We start from the raw sequence: 24,658 nt of genomic DNA, 5'->3' as shown, positions 1-24,658 counted from the left end.
TAATTTAGTATGCCGCCCTACCCCCGAAGGGCTCTGGGTGGTATACCAGCCAAGTTTTGTTTGGAGCTTCAAGTCTTTGATGCTGATCTGTGTCCTGATAAACAGAAGTTTCATGGTAGACCCAGAAAACAAACTCCTGAGATTTTGAACAAGAATGTGTGTGTGCAAATATATTTCAAACCAGAGTAAATTAGTACCCAGCTGTGGACATCATTGCTTCAACTGATTTCAGAAGTCAATTGAATGAGAAGGTGGTTATTGAATATGAAATATATATATATTTGTTTGTACTGTCCTTTGAAAGTAAATGCTAGCATAGCTTTTTCCAGGGTCAAAAAGGTGAACCTATTGCAAGTGTTTCTCCCCCCCTCCCCCGTGTGTCAAGATATCCAAAAAATCTACAAGTGCATCTGCACACACGCTTTCTGTGTTAGGCATGGGTGGCCTTTTTAATTTCTTAAGATCCATCAAGGAGGATTGGAAAGAGGTTTCTGATAATGATACTTCCTTTTCATCTCTTAATGTATCCTCTCTTGTGTAATCAGAGTTGGCTATAATGCTTTGTCTTTTCCTTTGACATATAGGACAAACCCAGCCAAGCTTTTCTGAGATGGAGCTAAATGACAATGCACCTAAAGTCTTACAATAACTTAAGCTAGCCAAATTTTTTGCAGCCTTACAGTCACTAATGCATTTGCAGGTATACTCACAAAGAGTTAGTATTAGAGGCAAGGATGATGGTTATCATCTGAAGACCCTTAATTTAATAAAGTAGGTCATACTAGTTTAACATTTAGGATTTCTAGTGTGGGTCTGTTTTAGAGGATGTTTTGATTACAGAGCTTAAAACCTGAAGTCAAGGTAAAGTCGAAATTATACTACCTGGCAATGCATTTTAAAAAGACTTGTAATCATTTAAGTCCCTCAAAGTCCAAGAGTTTAGAAGTGTATGTTTAGGACTATGCTGTGGGTTATACAGTGCCAGACACACAAACTTAAAAAACAAAACTGAGATAAACAAGCTTTCTTATGTCTTTTAAAAAATTCTACCTGTGAGCTATTGTGATTTCATAAAAGCCTGGATTTCATAGTGGTGCATTGTAAAGCTTGTTCCTAGATATAATATTGAATATTTATTGCTATACACAGTCATATGAGGTAATAGATACAGCAATTAGGAGAAGTGGAGAAATTCTAGTATAACAAGGTATTTATTTCACAATAGGCTGCACTGAAATCTCGAAGGCTTAATTGAGGATCTAATATGCATAAGTCTATCTGTGCATTCACATAAGAGCTAGTCATGCTAGTCATGCTTGCACGCAGGGCCAAATTAGACAAGACAGCATCCACATGTCTGCCATTTTAAAGTCTAAAGTCACTGATCAAAAAATGCTGCAGCACAGGAAGACAAGGTGCTCCCCACTAGCCCTGTGCCTTTTCAAATGCTGAAAAGGCTTGGGTGAGAGTAGCCATTTGTGGTTAGTGGAGACATCTGTTATGTAAGAACAAAACCTGACTTTTCCTTGTGCACATCTGTGATTTCTGCCCTGATATAGTATTAGTGATAGGTGACTATCAGCCCCATCCCAAAGGGGGGGACACAAAAACATGTGCAAGCTTGCACCAGTGCATTTGCTCACCCTGCCAGTACATTTGGCAAACTGGGAGGCGGGTGGGTGCCACAGACCTTGCTGGTGCCTGACTCATAAGGGAGAATGGCCTTTCTGGGCTCCATTAATGTCCAATCGGATGCTAGTGCTGGGGGGGGGGAGGCAGGGGTGTTTCCAGGGGTGGAGTGGACTATAGTCATCTCCCACCCAGGCTTTTGTAGTGTGACCAGTGTCCTGGACTTACACCATCAAAAGGGTGGTATAAGTCCATTCAGCCCCATGGAGGCCTTTTGGCTGGCTGGAGTGGCTTGCTGTTTATCTTACCTCCCTGCACCACCCAAAAGCCCTGTGGAGGGGGTGGGGTGGTAGTGGTGCTACATCCCGGCACCTTGGGCTGTGGATGGGGCTGCCCAGTATTAGTTTTTGTGTAAACCCATTGCTGCATTAGCATGCATGGGTGCTTACAAAATAAACATGTGAGAGGGAATATACCCCCAGAACATGTTGTTTTGCACTTTGTGATCCTGACTGTATTACTTTGTATCTAGATGTAAAGAAAGCTCCTGACAATTGTGATGTATTAAATTATAACTGAGAACTAATTCAAGGATCAAAGATGCTCTTTGGGAGAGATCACTTTACTGGTAGGAAAAATCATTACCTTTTTTTCTAGGCTTGTATATTTGTACTGTATGTCTTAGAAACATCATTCCTCACAGTTTCTGAATCTTGATGTTTAATTTAACGCACAGGTCTTTGAGCAGCTCAGTGGGGGGCTTTTGCTGGCAGAGTCTCATGGAAGAAAATTGAAATGTACATGTTTTTTCTCATGTATCAAAGAAGTGCAAGAATCTAAACTGACATTTTACATCAAATGAATTATGAACTGTGTACTATGTACCTAAGGGAACAACAAGCAAATTAGATTTTTGTTAAGGAGGGAGGAGGAAAGAAGCCAAAATAATAAAAAATAGGTTTATCTGAACCTGACATCCAACACTGTTTTTTGTACACCAGAGCTTATAGATTACTTCAAACACCAGGTGCTGTGATTTTTGTATATAGACTATGAAGGCACTAAGTTAAAGACTAATGCAATTGGAACATTTACAGTGGACTTGGACTGGAATTACTCTGCATAGGAGTGTTCTGTGAGCTCATTAACTATTGCATCTTTATTGGGTTTGACTGACAACTGCAAGCAGATGCTCAAAGTGCAGAACTGCTGTTTATATGCCATGCCTTTAATTGCTTCACTCCTAGATCAATTCAAAAGTCAGCTAGAAAGAAACATACTTAGAGCTCTAGTACCTTTTACTGGATATGGAAACATTCCCACTTCCCAAACTAGGACCTTAACTGGCTTGTAGTGTTCTATGTATCGCCCCTCTAGGCCCCTCCATTCATTGGAGACAGACCTGCTGGTGATCCCTGGCCCCAAGGCGATCAGGCTGGCCTCTCCAAGGGCCAGTGCTTTTACAGCCCTGGCCCCTTCCTGGTGGAACAGGCTCCCAAGTGTAAAGCAAAGGGTTTCAGATTTGTCAGGAACTGGGGAACCTTTTGGAACAAGGCAGGCCTGTACAAAAGGGACAGGCTTCATCTTAACCAAAGAGGAACCAGACTGCTGGTGCTCAACATTAAAAAGGTGGCAGAACAGCTTTTAAACAAATCCCTGAGGGAAAGCTGACAGGAGCTGAGGTGACTTCGGTTCGGAATACAGTATCTATGGGGATTCAGACAGAGAGGTTTTTCTAAATCAACCTCATACAAATGAGGAACATAGCAATGTGCATGTGACAAGAGATAGTGTCTACAAAAGACTTCAGGACTTTGATATAGTGGGCATTACAGAGACATGGTGGAATGAGGAGAACCAGTGGGATGCTGTTATACCAGGCTACAGGCTCTATAGCAAGGATAGGACAGGGCACATTGGGGGTGGAGTTGCCCTTTACATAAAAGAGAGCATAGTGTCACATAAAATAGACAATGAAAGGGAAGCTGGTTCCCCTACAGAATCACTGTGGATATCAATACCAGGTGTGAAGGACAGTTTAATATTAGGAATATATTACATTTCACGTCCACCTGGACCAAAAGTGCACAAAGAAGGATTCTGAGATGGACAGGAAAAAGAAATTCAGAGAGGCCAACAAAAAAAACAAAATACCGTGAGTGGTAATGGGTGATTCTTAACTATCCCTCTATATAAACTGGAAGGAAAAAATGCATGTTCATATGGGCTTCAAGTAGTAAGGAGAGAGCTTTCCTGGATATGCTAAATGACTGTGGCTTAGATCAGATGGTTGTGGAACCAACCAGGGGAGAGGTGATCCTAGATCTAAAAGCTCAGCTGGAATGTGTTCTGCAGGTTAGGAAAGGCAGCACCCAGTCCAAAAGAAAGCCACCATGGTTAACAAGAGAGGTTGAGGAAATTATCAGAAAAAAAGAAAATGTCTTTTAGAAAATGGAAGTCCAGTTTGACTGATGAAGAATATGAGAGGGAACACAAATGGTGGCAAAAGAGAAGCAAGTTAGCTGTAAGGGAGACAAAAAAGAATTATAAGGAACGCATGGCTGCGAACATCAAGACCAGCAACAAACAGTTCTTCAAGTATATCAAAAGTAGGAAGCCAGCTAGGGAAGCGGTAGGCCCGTTAAATGACAAAGGAACAAAGGGTGTGCTAAAAGATGACAGGGAGATTGCAGAGAAGCTGAATGAATCTTTGCTTTGCATCTGTCTTCACCCAAGAGGAGGTGAGGAAAGAATTCCTGCACCTGAACCAAGCTTCTTAGGAGGTGAATCCGAGGAACTAGGCTGGAAGATAGTGGTAGACAAGGAAAGAAGTTCTGGCAGCCATTGATAAACTAAATCGCTACCAAATCCTCCTGGCCCAGATTGCATTCCACCCAAGAGTTCTTAAAGAGCTCAAGCATGAAATTGCTGGATCTTCCTCACTTTTAATATGCAACTTATCCCTGAAATCAGGCTCCATCCCCTGAAGACTGGTAAGATGGCCAATGTCGCACCAATCTTTAAGAAAGGATCTAGGGGGGACCCGGGAAATTACAGACCAGTCAGTTTGACATCTGTTCCTGATAAATTAGTAGAATCTATCATTAAAGATAAAATTATAAAACATGTAGAAAAGTAAGTCCTGCTGAGAAAGAGTCAGCATGGCTTTTGCAGAGGCAAATCCTGTCTTACAAACTTACTAGAGTTCTTTGAGGGTGTAAACAGGCATGTGGATAAGTGGGAACCAGTGGACATTGTCTACTTGGATTTCCAAAAGGCTTTTGACAAAGTTCCTCACCAGAGTCTATTGAGAAAACTCAGCAATGAAGGAATAAGAGGAGAAGTCCTCCTATGGATTAAAAACTGGTTGAGAAACAGGAAGCAAAGAGTGGGTGTAAGTGGGAAATTCTCACAATGGAGAGATGTAGGGAGTGGTGTCCCCCAAGGATCCGTTTTGGGACCAGTGCTCTTTAACCTATTCATAAATGACCTGGAAGAAGGGGTGAGTAGTGTGGTGGCCAAGTTTGCAGATGATACCAAATTATGTAGGGTGGTGAGAACCACAAAGGATTGCGAAGAGCTCCAAGCGGACCTTGATAAATTAGGTGAGTGGGCTAAGAATTGGCAAATGCAGTTCAATGTAGCAAAATGTAAAGTGATGCACATAAGGGCAAAAAATCCAAACTTCACATACATGCTACAGGGGGCAGTGCTATCAGTCACAGACCAGGAAAGGGATTTGGGCGTCTTAGTTGATAGTTCCATGGGAATGTCAACTCAATGCATGGCAGCTATGAAAAAGGCAAACTCTATATTGGGGATAATTAGGAAAGGAATTGATAATAAAACTGCAAAGATTGTCATGCCCTTATATAAAGCTGTGGTGCAACCGCACTTGGAGTACTGTGTTCAGTTCTGGTCGCCACATCTCAAAAAGGATATTGAAGAGATAGAAAAAGTGCAGAGAAGGGCAACGAGGATGATTGAGGGACTGGAGCACCTTCCTTATGAGGAGAGGCTGCAGCGTTTGGGACTCTTTAGTTTGGAGAGGAGGCGTCCGAGGGGGGATATGATTGAAGTCTATAAAATTATGCATGGGGTAGAAAATGTTGACAGAGAGAAATTTTTCTCTCTTTCTCACAATACTAGAACCAGGGGGCATTCATTGAAAATGCTGGGGGGAAGAATTAGGACTAATAAAAGGAAACACTTCTTCACGCATGGCGATGTGACTGGTGTTTGGAATATGCTGCCACAGGAGGTGGTGATGGCCACTAACCTGGATAGCTTTAAAAAGGGCTTGGACAGATTTATGGAGGAGAAGTCGATCTATGGCTACCAATCTTGATCCTCCTTGATCTCAGATTGCAAATGCCTTAGCAGACCAGGTGCTCAGCAGCAGCAACAGAAGGCCATTGCTTTCACATCCTGCATGTGAGCTCCCAAAGGCATCTGGTGGGCCACTGCGAGTAGCAGAGAGCTGGACTAGATGGACTCTGGTCTGATCCAGCAGGTGCTTTCTTATGTTCTTATGTTCTTACCTATGTCATTTTTTATGCAGAAGAATTGATCAATCTATGGAGAACACAGGGACTGTTGGGTGCCATCCTACTCTCCATTTCATGTGTTGATTATTCTAACATTTATTTTCATAGGTTTACTTGCTCTGTGAATGATTAGTATGTAAACAAATGTTTGAGGGGAGGATCTGTGAAAAGACAAATTCAATCATTATGTGGGAGATGCTGTCTGCTATAAAGACTGCAAATGAATTATGAGTGGCGGCTTACACTGCACCATAAGACAGTGTGCACACTACATCAAAATAGTCAATGAAGAGAACAGTATTGTTTAGAACAAAGTCTCTGTGAAATTATTTTTTTAAGATCTAAGGTATGGTTTTACTAATCCATAAATAGCAGTTAATCAGTAGTAAAATTATCGTTTTGCAGGACCTACATTTCAATATATAAAAAGGGAATTTTACAGCAAGTCTTAAGTATTTTCATATAATAAAACTATGTTATTTAACTAATACTTCGTGGCTGAGAATGGCAAAGAAATTGTAAGTAATACTGGGAGTGGCTGCTTTAAATAACTGCTTACCTCTGGCATTAGCTTACAAGATGACATGTTTTCTTAACCTCCCATCTACAATATGGAAATACTACTGAGTTTCTTAGGCCCTTTCCACATGAGCCAATAAACATGGGTCAAGGGCAGGATAAAACCTGTGTTGTGGGGAAAACTTCGCATGGATCCCGCTCCTAAAGGAGTCCACCTAGCGTCCCCCCCTACCCCCAACCTGGGTTTTATAAGAATCACAATATGTGCAATTCTTTTGTTTTAATGCACCTCGCAGTCGCAGCTGAGTGAATGGACGCGGCTTCAAGGTACGTTATGCAGCTGCAGTTGGGGATTTTTTGTACCTCCTGGCTCCCATCAGTGGAGCTACACAGGCACTTCTGGTTCCAGCAAGGCTCTGAGGGTGCATGTGTGCCTGCCTATGTATCTGCATATTGGTGGAGGTAGGTTTAATAATAAAAGATGCACCTCTGTGCGAAGGTGCACGCCCCGGCCGATGCACTGGCTGTCCACAGGATAGCCAACCATGCAAATGGCCCGGGGTTATGATGGGTTTATTTATTCTGGCTGCAACCCACTCAGAATTTGCTGTGTGGAAAGGGCCTTCGTGCTGCATTAAATTTTCAGGAACTTATTTTTACGTGAAAGTTGGCTACTGAGGGGTGCAACAAGCCTTTAGAAAAGTTTTTATCTACATTGATAAGGGTTTTTTTAAATGGTACATCTTTCACTCATGATCCTAGCCTGTCGTGAATAGTGTAGTGATTGTGATGACATTATGTTGCCCATATCCAATCAGTTTTGTCTATATGATGACTTCACTCAAGGCAAAGTCCTGTCATTGGCCTCATTCTCTAGGAGAGGGAATGCATCTTTATTTTCCCAGGCATCCAGGACACACCCCCTGCTTCACAATTTTGATCTGACGGTGTCATTGTCTACCAGTGCTACATAGTAAGACTTTCACCTGGATCCAGATCTGGTCAATCACAAGTAGGCATGATTAGTTGCAGCAGCATGTGGATAGGGCTGTTGTGGCTAGGTGGAGCCCTTGGAAGCACCCTCACACCCAGTAGTTGGCCTCTGGTCTCTGGCTGGCAAGTGGCTAGACAGGCACGATAGGTGAGTCTGGCTAGGATATAACTGGTGGGACCAGTGGATAAATCCATAGGCTGGGTTTAGCCAGGGAACCCTACAGTGAGATTATGCTGGATGGCATTGTCTGCAGCCATTGGAGGAGAAGCAGTAACTCTGGGCTTGTGCCTTGCATGGCAGTCAAGGGTTAGAATTGCTAGAATAGGGCCAGAATGGGGGATCCACATACTGGAAAGGACTTTAAAAGAGGTATCAAGATAAGACTGGGGGAGGAAATGAGAAAAAGCAGCCATGGAGAGTCCAGTGAACAGTGAAACTGACTTTCCTATGGAATCTTGAGATGCATTTACCAACTTAGGAGCAGAATAAAGGGGTTGCTAGATGGACTGAGAATCTCATGCACCTCTGTTAAGAATACGGGGGGGGGGGCGGAAGTCTCTCTCTCTCTCATACGCACCCCATTTTGATTCAGGCTCCCATGCCACAGGTGTCTTGAATAGTCTGCCACTGATGTGTACTCACATGTGCATCTATTGAAAGTAATACAGTATGAACAATTGCGTACAGATTTAGATGCTATCTATTTGCGCTGCTTTTCTTTTAATGAAAGAAAGTTGGATGTACATCTAAATATATATTTTCATCACTTGTTTGTTTCAATTGTCTATATCAAGTGGCATCAAGTCACAGTTGACATATGGCAACCTCACAGGGTTGTTATGGCAAAGATGATTAGAGATGGTTTGCCATTGCCTGACTCCTAGTAGCACCCTGGACTGTCTTGGTGGTCATCCATCCAATCCTGCTTAGCTTCTGAAAGCTGACAAGATCAGGCTAGCCTGGGTCATCTGGATCAGGGCATATTAGTCAACATCTACCTGTAGAATGCTAACCTGAATGCCTATTGTCATGACAAGTTTTCTTCAACTAATCAACAACTACCCACTGGATTGGAGAGTAGGAATGCATGGCACCCACCAGTTTGACTTACTTCCTGTTTACCAGTGGAAATCAAACAGCCAATTAATCAGTAAACTGTTCTCAGTCTGAAGCCATTGGCATAAACAAGTTGCTTGCATACATCAGAAGCCACCCCCAACTTATGAAGAAACAGCTGGGAGTCAGTTTCTGATCTGCTGGGGAAATTTAGCTCTGTATTCAGTAACATTAGGAGGGGGGGCAGTCAGGAGCTTACTCACTGCTAAGTGGGAAGTTGAGTTATTATGTCCTATCTTGGAAATTTTGTCACTGAGATGCAGCAAATTTGGTGGGGGGGGGAGGGGAATCAGAAGTGCAGCTAATTTCTTCCCCCTGCTCCTTGAAAAGAGAATATTGATCTCTTTCTCTTTCTTTTGCAATGGGGAGGTCAAAAGCATTCCTTCTGATTTCCAACTTTACAGTAGTTCTTTTTTCGTGCATGCGTGCGTGCGTGCGTGCGTGCGTGCGTGTGGAGCCCAAAATTCAGCTGATCTCCTGACTGGCTGAGCTTCTGACCAACATGCGACTGCTAACATGTTTGGCAAGTGTTGGAAGTTCCTTGATGCAATCTGAACATATCAGTAATCAGAATGTCAAACAGCTGATGTTCAATTAGTTCACTGCAAAATTTACAGCAATGCTATTGGTCTACACCAGGGGTCAGCACCCAAAGAGCCATTTGAATCTGTTTTCCACAGCCCTGCAGGTCTACCGAGCCAGAGACTTCGGTTCAGCCCCTCCACTCACCTTTCCTTCCAGCACTGGGAGGCAGAGGCACTGGGCAGGGAAACCCCCTCTGCCCGATGGAGCAGGCAGCTGCCTGCTCTGTAGGGCAGAGGAAGGATGGCGCCTGTGGCCTGCCCGGTGCCACCATCTCTCGCGCTGTGGGAGGCAGTGGCACTGGGCAGGGAAAACCCTGTTAACCGATGGAGTAGGCAGCCGCCTGCTCCATGGGGCAGAGGGGGGATGGTGGCTGCAGGGATGGCAGAGGGGGGATGGCGCCTACTCTGAAGGAACACACCCACACTATCCTCCAACCTCCAGGGGTCAGAGGGCAGCGTGGGTATGTCCCTCCAAAGCAGCACTGGAAGGAGAGGTGAGTGGAGGGGACACGAAAAGTGGTGCCCTCACGCATGGAGTCGCCTCCGGTTCGGCCCCTCCACTCACCTTTCCTTCCAGCGTTGCTCTGGAGGGCTGGGGGGACATGCCCACACTACCCTCCAACCTCCAGGCCATGGGGAGCTGCAGTATAAGGCTGAAAGAGCTGGAGCCACAGGTTTCAGACCCCTGGTCTACACATATTAGACCCTACAGTGACATTTGGGTCACAGATAGAGTGGGAGGCAAAAATGATCAATGTATAGAGTCTGGAAGTCTGGCTCATTCTCTTTCCATTCAGTAGATTGTGCCCAGACTTTCACTGCCTGCCCAGGACTTGTGTCTGTACTTGGGGGGGGGGGGATTACAGTGAATCAGGGAGATTCTTCAATATAGGCATAAATGTATGGCAAACCCTGTGATTTTTGAAGAAATAAACATCTTAATGAAATATAACAAAATCCTTTAATTTGGCAGATTTGTCAGCTTATCTGTTTTTTACTGTCCTGATATAGCCTTAGAATTGCGCTTGAATGTATGACTAAAGTCTTCCTCAAGCTTTGTGTCCTTAGCAGAAGATCTAGTATATGAGACTGTACAAAACATCCGTAAGAACTGATGACTGCTGAAAGGAATTTATTCACTCAGTCTGAGAATGGCATTTGATAGCCAATGTAGTTGAGCAGTTGTTGTGCCCCCCCCCTCCCCACCTTGGTAGCTCATTATTCTATGACAGTTATTGGCTGGATATCTTTTTAAACAGCATGACATATAATTGGTTTTCCTGGACAGTTATAAATTCCATCCAGTGTCTCTCTGACAGGTATTTATAATCATTAATCAGTCAACTAATTGCTTATTGGCATTCTTTTATTCTATGCACAGTTTGAGCTGAAGTTCAACTTGACTAGCAATGATAAACTTGTAAATAGACTTGCAAAGAAGGGATCTTCCTAAATCATCCTTTGAAATCTCTCAGATTCTTTGTGTTTATTCAGATGGTATTAAGACACAATCAGTGGATAATACTGGCAATCCAGGTGAAACTGGTTAACAGCTATGCTGATACATGGCACTGATTCACAACCTCTTTGCTAGCACTAAAATCATATGTTGAATCACATGGGCACAGACTGGAATAATTCTGCATAGGCTTTACTATAGGTTGGTGGCATAGCTGAAGTCATTTTTAGATTTTAAAAAATCCTTAGCCTTTATTTGTGGATAATTTAGTCATGGCAGGAAAAGATGTATTCTTCACAGGTCTTGGATGGCATATCTAGCTTTGTATTGTTGAAGACTTTCATGGATGGAATCACTAGGATGTTGTGGGTTTTCCAGGTTGTATGGCCATATACCAGCAGTATTTTCTCCTGATGTTTCACTTGCATCTGTGGCTGGCATCTTCAGAGCACCATCTGAAAATGCCACCTACAGATGCAGGTGAAGCGTCAGGAGAAAATACTGCTGGAATGTGGCTATACAACATGGAAAACCCACAACATCCTATATCTAGCTTTCTTTAACATGGAAATCGAGAATCATGCAGAAATTTAATTTTGGGGGTTGCTCATCAGTCCATCAATCAGCACAAAAGAAACTTTATTTGCTTCAGCTTATACAAATGTCCTCTGTTTAATCTCTCAAGTATCAGCACTAACAATTCAACATATGGGATATGTAATGCCCTATCAGTTAAACACATTATGAGATAGAGATGGAATTCAAGATTATAATTATTTTCAGCCTTTGCACTTTTTCTTCATAACTACAGCATGCCATTTCCCCATGCTAATTGAGCATTTACTGGACAAGATGTGTTGATTCAGTAAGTTACTGGTGAAGTGGTTGCCCCCATAGGACCATATTAAACCTTGAAGAGAGCATTTTGAGTAACATTGCTCACTAGAGATAATACATCACTCCAATAGTAAATGGCTCTTCTGTTAAGAATGTGGCAGAGAAATTATTCCTGTCTAATTACTGTTTGGGCTAAAGAGAGACAACAGAAAAAATATTTCCTAAAAACACAGTTCCATTTATTAAAGGTATATAAAATACTTGATTTATTGTGGATAATCAGTAGACACTGGATTTGTATTTGAAGGTGATCTGTTGTTTGGGAAGCATTTGATGGCTTTAATGATCACCATGTGACCAATTTTATAGAACACCTTTCTGATTATTGCCCGACAGAGACTACACAGAAGTGCTTTGTTCCTTTAGAGTGCAATTTTGTGTTCTCTTTGTGCACTTTCAGAAATTATGTGCAGGCAACCTTTAATGCAGCAGTAATATCCTATATTGGCCAGCATGTACCAAAAGAAAGTAATTTTTACTTCAATTTGTTCTCCTTTATTTAACATTGAAATACTTGAATGTTGTTGTTTCTTTACTCCAGTTATCACATATATGTTGTCAGGGTGTGAAAGAGTATTTGTTTTGTATTTGTTATTTGATTTATACCCCGCCCTATCCCCGAAGGACTCAGGGCAGCTAACAACATGATAAAACAATATACATTGTAACAAAGTAAATACTAATAACATACATGAAAACTACATAATAAGAATGAAATTTCCAATGGCAACTTAAACACCCCAAGCCTAACAATTAGCTAACAACAATAATAGCAGCACTGCATAATACATACCAATACATGTCAGTATTAAATTCATACTATCAATACATTAATAATAAATCAGTATAACAACAATACATCAATAATACATTAGCAATCCATCAGCATAACAAAATCAATGTATAAACAATATCAATTATCAATATATCAATACATTTACAACCATAAGTTCACAATGTATCAATACATCAACTCTATACCAGTGTATTAATGGTAAACTAAAACATTAACAATAGTAATAAAGACTACACTAAACTAAAACTACTGCAGAAAACTAAAACATTAACAATAGTACTAAGACTACATTAAACTAAAACTGCTCCAAAAAAAAGACAACTTAGCAATACTACCTAATTACGCCAGAAGGAGCTGGCTACACTTATCCCACCTACACTCCCTAACACTCTACAAGAGGAAGTTAAACTACAAAGTTAGCTACAATCTCTGGCAATATACAAAAGAAAACTAACAATACAAAGAGAAAACTAACTACTCCTAGTAGCCCACACTCCTAATAATTAACTACATCAGGCAACTACATTAGGCAACTACATTAGGCAACTACATTAGGCAATGGCAAAGAAGGGTGATGGTACAAAACCCAGAGAAAAGGCTAATGTCTCCTCCCCTTCAACTAGACCAAAGGTAGGGAACCTTTAACACTCAAAGAACCATTTGGACCCGTTTTCCATGGGAAAAGAAAACACTTGGAGCCGCAAATAATTTTTGACATTTAAAATAAAGATAACACTATATATATATAGGGTTTTTTAAACCTTTTACTCAGCTCATTCTGAGAAGCACATGGATGCGCCCGCCCTGCTGCCTGCAGGGCGGGCAAGGATGAAGCTGGTGGCTCAGCAGCCCTCCCACTGCTTAGCCGCCCGGGGAAAAGGAGTGCCCACCCCACTCCAGCAGGCGGGCGAGGGGAAGGAAAACGGGCGGCCCAGCCCGACCCAGTGAAAGGCAGTTAGTGCTCCCGCCCTGCTGCCTGCAGAGCTGAGGCAAGAAGGATGGGGCTGGCAGCTTGGCTCGTGGAGCCACAGTGCAAGGGCAGAAGAGCCGCATGCGGCAGAGGCGTTCCTCCCATTGGGCAAAGTGGGCAGTTGCCTGGGCGCAGCCCTGTGGGGGGCGCAGGTTTGTTTGTGGGATTTTTTGTATTTTCAGGTGTTTTTTTCCATTTTTTTTAGCCTGCAGAGGGCGCAGTTTTTAGGCTGAAGCAGCACCAAAATTTCAGGGATGTTTCAGGAGACTCTCCTGAGGCTATCACCCAGGTTTGGTGAGGTTTGGTTCAGGGAGTCCAAAGTTATGGACTCCCAAAGGGGGTGCCCCATCTCCCATTGTTTCCAATGAGAGCTAATAGGAGATGAGGCTACACCTTTGAAGGTCGATAACTTTGGACCTCCTGAACCAAACCTCACCGAATCCTGGAGGTATCATCAGGAGAATCTTTTACTGATACCACCCAAATTTTGTAGAAGATTTGGTCCCAGGGGTCCAAAGCTATGGACTCCCAAACGGGGTCAACTCCATCATCCATTGTTTCCAATGGGAATGACTAACTTTGAAGATGGGGGCTACACCTTTGAGGGTCGCATAACTTTTGGACCCCCTGGAACTGTCAAACTTTCCACCAAACCTGGGTGAGTACATCATTAGGGAGTCTCTCTAAAAGATAACCTGAAAGAAGTTTGAGGTGCTGCTAACTTAACTTTAATTGCACTCCCTGCCAGCAGCAGGCACCCCCAAATTTCCCCAGATTTTCCTTTTAAATCCCCTTTGCCTTTTGACATGGATGTAAAGGGAGAAATGTGAGGTCCCCAGTTTAAACATTGAAAGTGATGCTGTTTCAGGGGTGAGGGAGGAATCAACCCCAAAATAAGAGTCACTCCCAATGTTGTTTAAACTGAGAGTAGATTTAAAAAAGGAGAATCTGGGCTCCCTAGTTTAAAACACCATTGAAAATGATGCTGTTTGGGGGTGGATTCCAGCATCACTTGTTTAAACCAGGGAGCCCAGATTCTCCTTTGAAACATTGAAAGTGATGCTGTTTCCCCCAATTGGGGGTACTGGATACAACGCCATAAAATGTTTTCATAGCAGTAATAAAACATTTTGAAAGCATTTTGAAAATGTTTTCAAAAAATTATTTCTGCTGTGTGGCATGGCTTATTGCTGTGCTCAGATTTGTGAGTTGGGGCATGTTCTATAATGTGATGGTGACTTTGAAACAACCTGGTGTAAAAAATCATTTCTTGGTCACAGTGGGGGAAGGTGGCTGCCCATGGGGGGCGCCAAACTCCAGTTTGCCTAGCTACGCCACGGGGCATAGCTACAAGGGGGGTGCGCATTGCATTGGGCACGCGCCTGGGGGGGCATCAAACTCAGGTTTTGCCCAGGGCTCCAGTTTGCCTAGTTACGCCACTGGCATGCGGCTCTTGAGTCGCAGGTTCCCTACCCCTGAACTAGACTATTGGGGTTTTCTGCCACCAACCCCCATTGATTATTAAAACAGAAATCCAGTGGAAACTTAAAGACTAACAATATTTATACCAGCATGAGCGTTTGTGCACATTATTTTATTGAATAGCTACTATGGTGACTGTTTAATGTCCATGTCAAGAAAAGAACAATATAAAACAGAAAACAAAATCAGAGAGGAACCAATATCAAATGTGGTGTAATGAATAAAGAATAGTAAATCCTACTGGATGCAGACCATGAAAAAGTTATGTTGGGCTCTTGTGATTTGTCTATATACTCTTGAGCAAGGGCATTTACCCCCTAAACTGGGTTCCTCCCATGAAATGGGAATCAATGGAAGTTAATGTTAGGTGACAACTAACACTTCATTACACATATATGCTATAGAATTGCTAAAATCTTATCCATTTCATATTTAAGAATTTATTTATATTTATTTTATTTTGAGTTTTTTATACCGCCCTACCCCCGAAGGGCTCTGGGCGGTGAACAACAGTCTAAAACATACAATCAAATCGATTTAAAATAGATACAGCGTTTAAACATATAAAACATATAAAACAGCGTCAGCAACAAAATCCAATTTTAAAAAACCTCCGCAAAGGAGGGGGGAGGGGTCCCATAGATGGTGGAGGGACCCTAAAACAAGAACTAGAGTAGAAGGGGGGAGGGAGGGGGGCACACATCAGCAGCCGGACACTCCAAAAGCCCGGCGGAACAACTCCGTCTTACAGGCCCTGCGGAATTCACCAAGATCTCAATCAATGTTTACAAGACCAAAACTCTTAGACCGTTTCCGCACTAGCCAAAAAAGCCGTTAAAAGGATGGTAAACACAGTGTTATAGGTGGGGAGTTCGCACAGCCACTCTGCAGAAATGATGCTGCAGAGATGCGGCAACGCTCCAGCGGGCCCACAACGGTTTATTTGAAAGTGGCTCACCGGGCGTGTCTTTTCAACAATGGAGCTTGTGCAAAGCGCCTGCCAGGAATCGGTGCTGCAGAGCCTGCCCCCTCAACGGTGGCCCACACTGGCAATGGCCATGATGGGGAGGGAGAACCCTCCTGGCAGCCATGGTGGTGAAGTCAGTTGCGGCGCATTCCAGGGCCACTCTTGAGGCCGGCCGCCAACTGACCAACTGAGTCTACAACCAAGGGGTCCATGCCCTCATTTTTTGAAGTGCAACGCCATCACCATGCAGGCACAGACACCTGTAACACTGGAGAATGTTGGCTCAGGTGGCAGCATGGCTCCACGGCACCTGGGGCAGAGCCACCTCTATGTGGGACAGCCACACTGTCCAGACATGGGATGTGCACTGGTCCAGGGAGGCGGGACCAGTGGCAGCCCCAGGCGCAGTCACCTGTCAACCCCCAGCCGCTAAGGAGGACCCTGTGATTGGGAGAAGTGGTCAAGGGCAGAAGGACATTGGACACCTGCGCAGACCCACGGGAAGTCTGTGGTGGCAGCGAGACAGTCTGCGATGAGACTGTCAGGTTGGTTGGGTGGGTCTTTGGCCCTACAGGGGTCCCAGCCCTACCAATGGTCACACCAGGGTCAGGTGCAGGAAGGGCATCAGGGCAAGGGGTCGCCTGGAGGGACAGGGAGATCTGGGAACTGTTCGACATCTGGGGGGAAGCAGAGGTCCAGCAGGCACTGGGTAGGGCTGGCGCAATATTGATGTGCTTGACAGGGTGGCCCAGTGGATGATGGCCCAGGGCCACCAGCGCACAGCAGTTGAATGCCACACCAAAACTAAAGCCATGAGGCACGAGTACAAGCATGTGCAACAGCACAATAGACTGCAGTGGTGGTGAACCTTTGGCACTCCAGTTGTTATGGACTACGATTCCCATCAGCCCCTGCCAGCATGGGAATTGTAGTCCTGATGGGGCTGATGGGAATTGTAGTCCATAACATCTGGAGTGCCAAAGGTTTGCCACCACGGCAACAGAGGGACAGGTAATGCAAAAACCACCTGCCCCGCTACAAGGAGCTGGAGCGCATACTCGGGATGGACAAGAGCATTCAGCCAGGTCATGTGGCCAGATGCTACATGCCCCCAGCAGCATGGGGTGCCAGACAGCCATCCAGGCAGCATCCTGGCCCCTTAGCCGAGCAGGATAGTTTCCAGGCAGCTCCATCAACTGCCAGGCCCATTCAGGCAGCCAGCAGCCCCTCGGAGTCAGGTGAGGGGGGAGAGGGACCCCCAATATCCCCTGTCACCCCCCAATGGCCAGGCAAGGATGGCCCCCCACCCTTACCCACCAGTCTGCTGGCTGTGGGAGCCTAAGATGTGTACATTCCCAGTTGCTGGCGCTCCCCTGCATTACAACTATGGATGCAGATAAGTTTGAGGGCCACACAGGGGATCAGTGAGGGGCAAGCTATGGGCCTGCAAGAGCCAGGAGCACAGGCTGCAGTAACGGCTTGAACCTTCTGCCTGCCTAGTTGTGGCCCATAACTGCCACCTCACAGAACCCCCTGCAGATTGCAGGGCTGGGACCATGGCCAATCCAGGCACTGCACTGCAGATGTGCCAGGGATGCAGGAGACGGACCCGGACGCAAGCCAAGTCAAGCGGGCAGCCCTGCCAGCTACCAGTAAGTGCAGGCTCACCCCCACCCCACCGTCTTGACAGCCAGTGGTGAGGTGCTGGCAGTGGCGAAGCTCCCACGGGGACATCCGGGGTGCTTTGTCCTGGGCGCCACCAAAAGAAGTCACGTGGCGGGTGCAAAATAGGGGTCCACACCCCTTCCTCCTTGCCCATCGCTTTTTTTAAGTTGAGAAAGGTCCCTTTCTTGGTTTAAAAAAACCCCAAATGCCCAGAATGGAAGCTGCAGCGCCCCTCTCACTCTCAGAAGATCCCACTGAGAGTGGGAGGGGCGCTGAAGCCTCTCAGCTTGGGGCTCTGGGCTTCCTCTTTTTTAAGCCAAGAAAGGTCCCTTTCTCGGCTTAAAAAGAAGAGTACGCCCATAGCGCCGAGTTTAGAGGTTGCACGCAGCACCCCTCTCACTCTCAGAAGTTTCCTCTGAGAGTGAGAGGGGTGCTGAACCCACCGGGGACCAAAGGTGGGGTAGGAGCCGGCAGCAACCAGGCATGGCATGTGCACCCCACAGGTCACCCCATGGGTCACCCATCTCCATATTGATGAACATCCCCGTGTGGTTGCAGGTCACCAACAGCAGCTTTGAGGAGACGTTCTTGCATCTGATGTGCTGGCCTGGGGCCCCACTGGGGTGGCAGATCTGGATATGGCACCCATCTGTAGCTCCAATGCAGTGCTGAAATCCAAGACTAGTGAAGTGGGTGGGGAGGGCGGAGGAGGGAGACAGAGGTTAGTCATGGGTCCCTTGTGGGTGCAGGGCACCCCCTCCCGGTGCACCTCTCAGGGTCTGTGCAGGGCCAGGTGCACGGACATGCTACACCAATCCGAGAATCCACCTAACTGTCTGCTAAACCATACCACCCTGCTGAACATGGCGACTTCAATGGCCATGCAGAACTCCAGCACACATTCTGCCATTGAACTGCTGGGACATTTCCAGATAACTGTTGGTGCTTGCCAGGTACCACAGGGCCATGGCCACCCACTTCTCAACTGGGTTGGCAGGCTGCATGTTGGTGTCTTGTCATTCTAGGTGCAGGCGCAGGGTGTGGGAGTAGGGTGCGTGCGAGATAATGATCATGGCCTTCATCATCCTGAAATTGGCCATCCGCTCCTCATTGCCCCAGACTGTCATCACAAGGTCCTCCCACCAGGTCTTGCTCTGGGCGGCCATCCAATAGCAGGGTGTGCAGGGGGCACATGCAAGGGCGAACCAGCATTGTATTGCGTGCCTGCAGGGCCTCTGGACCGTGGACCAGGATCAGCTGCTGATTGTCAGCTGAGCTGGTGGCAGCCGTGCCCACCCTAGCAGCTGCTCCAACAGCTGCCCATCATCAGTCACATAGGTGTTGGACACCACCTGCATTTCACTGCACAGCTGCATACCTGCAACCACTGCCTGGTCGACCACCTCTGTTGGGTCCATGGCTCACCTCTGCAGAGTGTGCCTGGGTGCCACGGTATCTGTTGCCACTGGCCAGACAGCCAGGGGCGGCCTACAGTGGCACACAGAAACATTGACAGGAAGATGGGAGGGAGCCAATCACATCAGGGCTGGGACCATGGCCAATCCAGGCACTGAACACCAGTGATGTCTGAGCAACGTGGCAATGTTACTGCATAGCCACAACTGGATAAAAAAGGACGCTGTTTCCAAAGCACTGCCATTCAAAGCGCTGCAGTTCCGTCGATGCACTACCTCTCCATGGAGTACCCACCCATGCAAACGCTCCATGGTTGCAGTGCCATGGACGGTGCAACGATGTTATTGGCTGTGTGGAAACGGCTTTAGAAGGATTTAAGACAGAAGGACTATGCTAATTTTATTAAGATGTGCTAGATGAAGCAGAGATGGCTAGATAAAAAAGTGCCATGTCTATTCTCAAAAATGTTCATGCATGCAGCAGGGGTTTCCAGGCTTTCTGTTTCAGTTGCTTCTCCTCCTATTTGCTTTTCAGATTCCCAGAGATTGCCCAAGTTTCAGAAGTGGCTATTGAGTGGTATAGATGCCTTAATTCAGAAGTTACAAATTCAGAGCCCTACTGTGTGAACAGGAGCTACATACCCTATGAGGAGAGACTTGGGAAGCTGGTTATGTTTAATGTGGAGAAGAAAGGTTAAAGGATGACATGATATCCATGTTTAAATATTTGAAGGGATGTCATGTTAAAGGGAGAGCAAGCTTGTTTTCTGCTGCTACAGAGACTAAGACAAAGAGTAATGGAATCAAGTTACAGTAAAAGAGATTCCACCTAAACATTAGGAAGAGCTTCCTGACAGTAAGGGCTATTTGACAGTGAAGTACACTGCCTTGGAGTGTGGTGGAGTCTCCTCCTTTGGAGGATTTTAAACAGATACTGAGTGGCCACTAATTAGGAGTGCTTTGATTGTGTGTTCCAGAATGGTAGGGAGTTGGACTGAATGGCCCTTGTGTTGTCTCTTCCAACTCTACGATTCTGCAAAGGAAAAAAATTAAATACAGTACTTAAAACATATTGTAGGGGGGAAACGACACAATTCAAAACAACACAACTTTGATTCATTGTTGATTTTTAGCTGATTTTCTCCTCCCACTGCAGACCTCATCATTGCTTCCAGTTCTATCTTTTGGGGTCCCTTGAATCCTAGGGGAAGAATGAGGACACTGCAGGGTAAAGCAAGAGGGGGAAGATGGGCAAGCTATACTTATGTTCTTATGATCTTATATACTACTTTGGATGCAACCCATAGTCTCAATTTGAACCATGTGTACATTCTAACTTGCCATGTAGTTTAAACCCATACATAGCAACATCTATTGTATTTGGTCATTGACCTTAAATAAAGACTACTACTACTAGCAACACCTATAGATGGTTACAATTGCTGACTGCATCATAAATGGTTCCTTTCCTGGGAGTACTGATTTTCTTATGTCAGACAGTAGTTATTTAAAGCATAGTGCGATCATTTGTAATTTAAATACTGAGGTGGATACAAGAGCAAATGTGAGAATACTGAAATCATTTTGGTGTCAGGGGAGTTGATTTTCAGAAGAGACATACGATGATAATGGCATTTCAATGGAAATACATAGCACAATAGTGCTATAATGAAAAAGATGTTGAATTAAATGGACCATGCTTACATTGCTGTTGATCTTCAGGAACAGTTTTTCCAGTGTGTGGAGCATTTTGAGTCTATCCAACATATGTTCTCCACATTTTTCTCTGCTCTAATTCATCCATTTTTTTCCAACAGCTCCAGATGGCATGTTGCCTCCAAGGCTTTCATCTGCCATGCCGACCAGTCTTCAGGTTGTCTGGTCTACACCAGTTCGGAACAATGCTCCAGGCTTACCCAGCTACCGACTCCAACTGAGACCCAAGCACTCCCCAGAAGACATTCTGGAGTATGCAAATAATCTATTCTGTACTGATTCTACAGAAACAAAAATTATCTTGAAGATGGCTTAACTCAAGGATAGCATTTCCATGCATGTATAGTCTTTCTCCCTTGTTTTTAAAATTATTTTAATTCATATTTTCCTTTAGGTTGCTTTCCAAGCCTTCACCTTCTTTAAATCATTTAATCATGGACCTGCAGCCATACACTACATATGAGATGAGGGTGATTGCCTGCAATGGATATGGTGATACATACAGTGAATGGACTTCAGTGATTACAGCTGAAGATAGTAAGTAGTTTGTGGATGTGAACAGTGTACTTCTATTACTTAAATATCCACACACATGATTTTCATCATTGCCATCCCTGGTATTTTAATAACAATAGTATTTCTCAGTATTATCCACATAGTATTATCCACATTGCTACTCTGAATCCAATATAATTATTTCTAAACACAGCAGGAAGTAAGCCCTGCCAAATTCAGTGGGATTGACTTCTGTGTAAATATAAATGGGACCATACTGTCATTGTTCTCCTCAATACTCAAATATCTGCAAGATATGTATCAATATAGGTTGAGATATTAGCATGTGTATGTGTGTGTGTGTGTGTGTGTGTGTGTGTGTGTTCCTTTTCTTGAGATAATTAAATATCCGTCCTATAGTGTTAAACAAACCAGGACAACTTCTATTTATGGTTTGGACATACTATTGGAGAAAATCAGGTTGTAGTTATAAGGTTTCTTTTCAGTTGAGCCTTTGAAAGGTTTCCCTATTCAGGAATTTGGGATTCTTGGTTAGAAGTTGACCTGTTTTCCATCAGCTTTATGTAGCCCTTTGCCACAGATTTACTCAGCCAGATTCATTCTCAACACAACTAATGGCTGTTTTCAACATCTTCTCACCAACATTCTGCCAGCTGAGCCCATTGGTTGCTCTTAGGGAGTGGTGGAACCTCACCCATATGTCATAGTCATTGTTTGTAAGAAAGATGTATCTCACTAATTGTCATTATTGATCTTCTAATTAATGACTGAAGTCCTTTGAACACAGTTTCCAATACTGACTTAGTGTAACAATATAGTCATTATTATTGGTGTGCAACTGGACTGCTTGCTTTGTTGATCAGTGGGTGGGAACTGTGTGTCTCAGATGTTCAAGTTACTTTTGAGCAGCAGGTAGAAAGGTCTCATTCGTTCTGGCCTTGAAGAGGTTAAACTTTGTCTTTTTCATAAATATATTCCTTTTGGGTGCTGTGTGGTTTCCGGGCTGTATGGCCGTGTTCTAGCAACATTCTCTCCTGACGTTTCGCCTGCATCTGTGGCTGGCATCTTCAGAGGATGATCCTCTGAAGATGCCAGCCACAGATGCAGGCGAAACGTCAGGAGAGAATGTTGCTAGAACACGGCCATACAGCCCGGAAACCACACAGCACCCAAGTGATTCCGGCCGTGAAAGCCTTCGACAATACATATATTCCTTTTGATCTATAATGAGGTTGAATTATATTTTCATGTAGAATTAAAAGATGGAATGCACTGTAGTTTATCCTTTGGGGTTGGAGACAGAAAAAGCAGTCCCCAGAACTTCAGGATCCTATAATTGGTCTCAGAGATGCCAATATACAGATAATTGTGACACTCCCTGCATTGTTCAAGGTAGCAAAGGACTCCTGGGAGAAATCTCTTTTTTTTTCATACTTCCCACATTATACAAACTGGACAGCCTATGCAAGGAATGGGGTATTCCCCATAGTTCATCCTTCAAATTCTACTGTGGTGGATGCCTCTGTGGGCAAGAGGAGACAGACACTCCAATCCTACAGATAATGGGCATAGAAAATTGGATGGCATGGGTAGAGAATTCTACTTGCCAGCTGTGGTATGTTCTACAGCATTACTGTCAAGATGCCTTCAGTAAGATAGCTCTGAATGCTAAGAAAGTATTCACCAGAGTGCAACAGGAAGTGCTTTCACATCTTTGCTTGAGTGCAGGAATACGATCCATCTACATGTTCAGTGGCTTACATCTTAGAAGTGGGGAAGTTTGGTTTGAAATGATTTGCCTGATTTCTTATTGATCCTCATGCCAATGTCTTCATTTTTATTCTATTGAGCAATGCCGCATTACTGCTAGATCGTGATTTTCCACGTGGAGAAATACATTTTATTTCTTCTTATCAATTGTTACTGCTTTGTTAGATTATGACTGGTATGCCAATTAATTTAACCTTTAAATGTTAATTGAACAGTCAATTGACCATCATGGACAAATATGGTCAAATATTTCCTGAAGGCAAGAATGTGTCATTTATTTAATTATAATGTCATTTGTTAGCAAAGGAAGAAGTGAAGGGTACATGCCTCCATACTGCCACGGACAAACTTAGGAGCATACCAAGTTTCTCATGCTTGCAACCTTATACAACTACTGGCATCTCTAAAAAATACTTTTCAAAAAACTAGTTTTCATTATTTTTCTTTTTTTTCCTTCTGAACATATGAGTACTTATCAAATTATGATCTTCATTGAAATTCATTTTCTCACATCCAGATTTGATTCCTATCCTTGTCATTTGCAACTAAGAGCCACATCTGCATGTGGTGGCTATTATCATATGGTAAACGATGTGGATGGAGTAGTTCACCATGTGGATTATGGCAATTTCACCACTGTGTAAGAAAGGTTTGTGGTGCTATGGAGAAACTGAACTAATATACACAGTGAATTGCTCTTAAAGAATAGCTTGCAATATGATATTCACATGAAAGTATTAAAGACAGTCTCAAAATACAGAAACAACATATGTATCCCCTCCTCAACTTTGTGTCATAATTAGGGGTGTGCATTTGGCAAAGCAGAACCAGGAAAAAAACAAAAAACTACTTTATCGGTATTGGGGGAAGGGAATGCAAAGCAATCCAACGCACAGATGCCCAGGAGAAACCAGGCATGCTGGCAACAAAGATATCTTCATTTTCCCAAGGAAGGAAGGCCTCAGAAAGTGAGAGTGAGGGGGTCTGTGTGAACACCAAAAGGCTCAACAATACCTTTAGGAGGGACAGTCTGAGCGCAGACCCCTGCCCAATGCCAGAACCTGCAGTCACTTGTGCTGGCAGCACCACTTTAGAGCTGTCTCAACAAAGAATGCCTTACAGGACTTCTTTATTGTTCCACTCCAGCCTGAGATTGGGGTGGTGGAAGGTGGTTGAGGAACAGGTCTCTGCACAGGTAGGATACAGAATTCTACTTATACAGCCCTTCTACTACTAATTCTACTTATACAGCCCTTCGTCACCTTCTCCTTCCCCCACCACCACCACGCTATAGTGTCCTCCTTTGCTTTTTCCCCAGAGCCCCTTGTGTTCCTTTCCTGTTGCTCATTGTTTCCCAGATCAAATTCTGGCTGACTAACACAGGGAACTTAAGTGCCTAGATGCCTGTCCTGCACTGCAACCTAACAGACCTTGATAGTGTTTAAAGAACCCAAGTGTTTAAAGAAAGTGTTTAAAGAACCCAAGAAAACTAAGGTTTTGTTTTGTAAAAATTCATCTAACCTAACCTTGCTTTAAAGTGTTGTTTTCCTTTATTTGTTTGTTTGAGGAACAGCTACCGTATATACTCGTGTATAAGTCAGGCTTTGCACTGAACT

The 24,658-nt window shown here is 44.2% G+C and overlaps 1 protein-coding gene across 1 annotated transcript in view; it reads left to right on the top strand.

Annotated features, from left to right (window-relative positions):
- USH2A (usherin) overlaps window positions 1–24,658 on the top strand; it is a 646,790-nt gene that overhangs the window by 396,082 nt on the left and 226,050 nt on the right. The window contains exons 38-39 of the mRNA XM_048504848.1: window positions 20,858–21,008; window positions 21,151–21,293. Coding sequence (XP_048360805.1) covers window positions 20,858–21,008; window positions 21,151–21,293 — 294 coding nt within the window. The remainder of the gene's footprint in view (window positions 1–20,857; window positions 21,009–21,150; window positions 21,294–24,658) is intronic.

The sequence above is a fragment of the Sphaerodactylus townsendi genome, linkage group LG01 (genome assembly GCF_021028975.2).
Source record: "Sphaerodactylus townsendi isolate TG3544 linkage group LG01, MPM_Stown_v2.3, whole genome shotgun sequence".
Taxonomy (NCBI): domain Eukaryota; kingdom Metazoa; phylum Chordata; class Lepidosauria; order Squamata; family Sphaerodactylidae; genus Sphaerodactylus; species Sphaerodactylus townsendi.
Note: the sequence above shows the minus strand (reverse complement) of the source record. Positions and strands in the feature narration are given on the sequence as shown.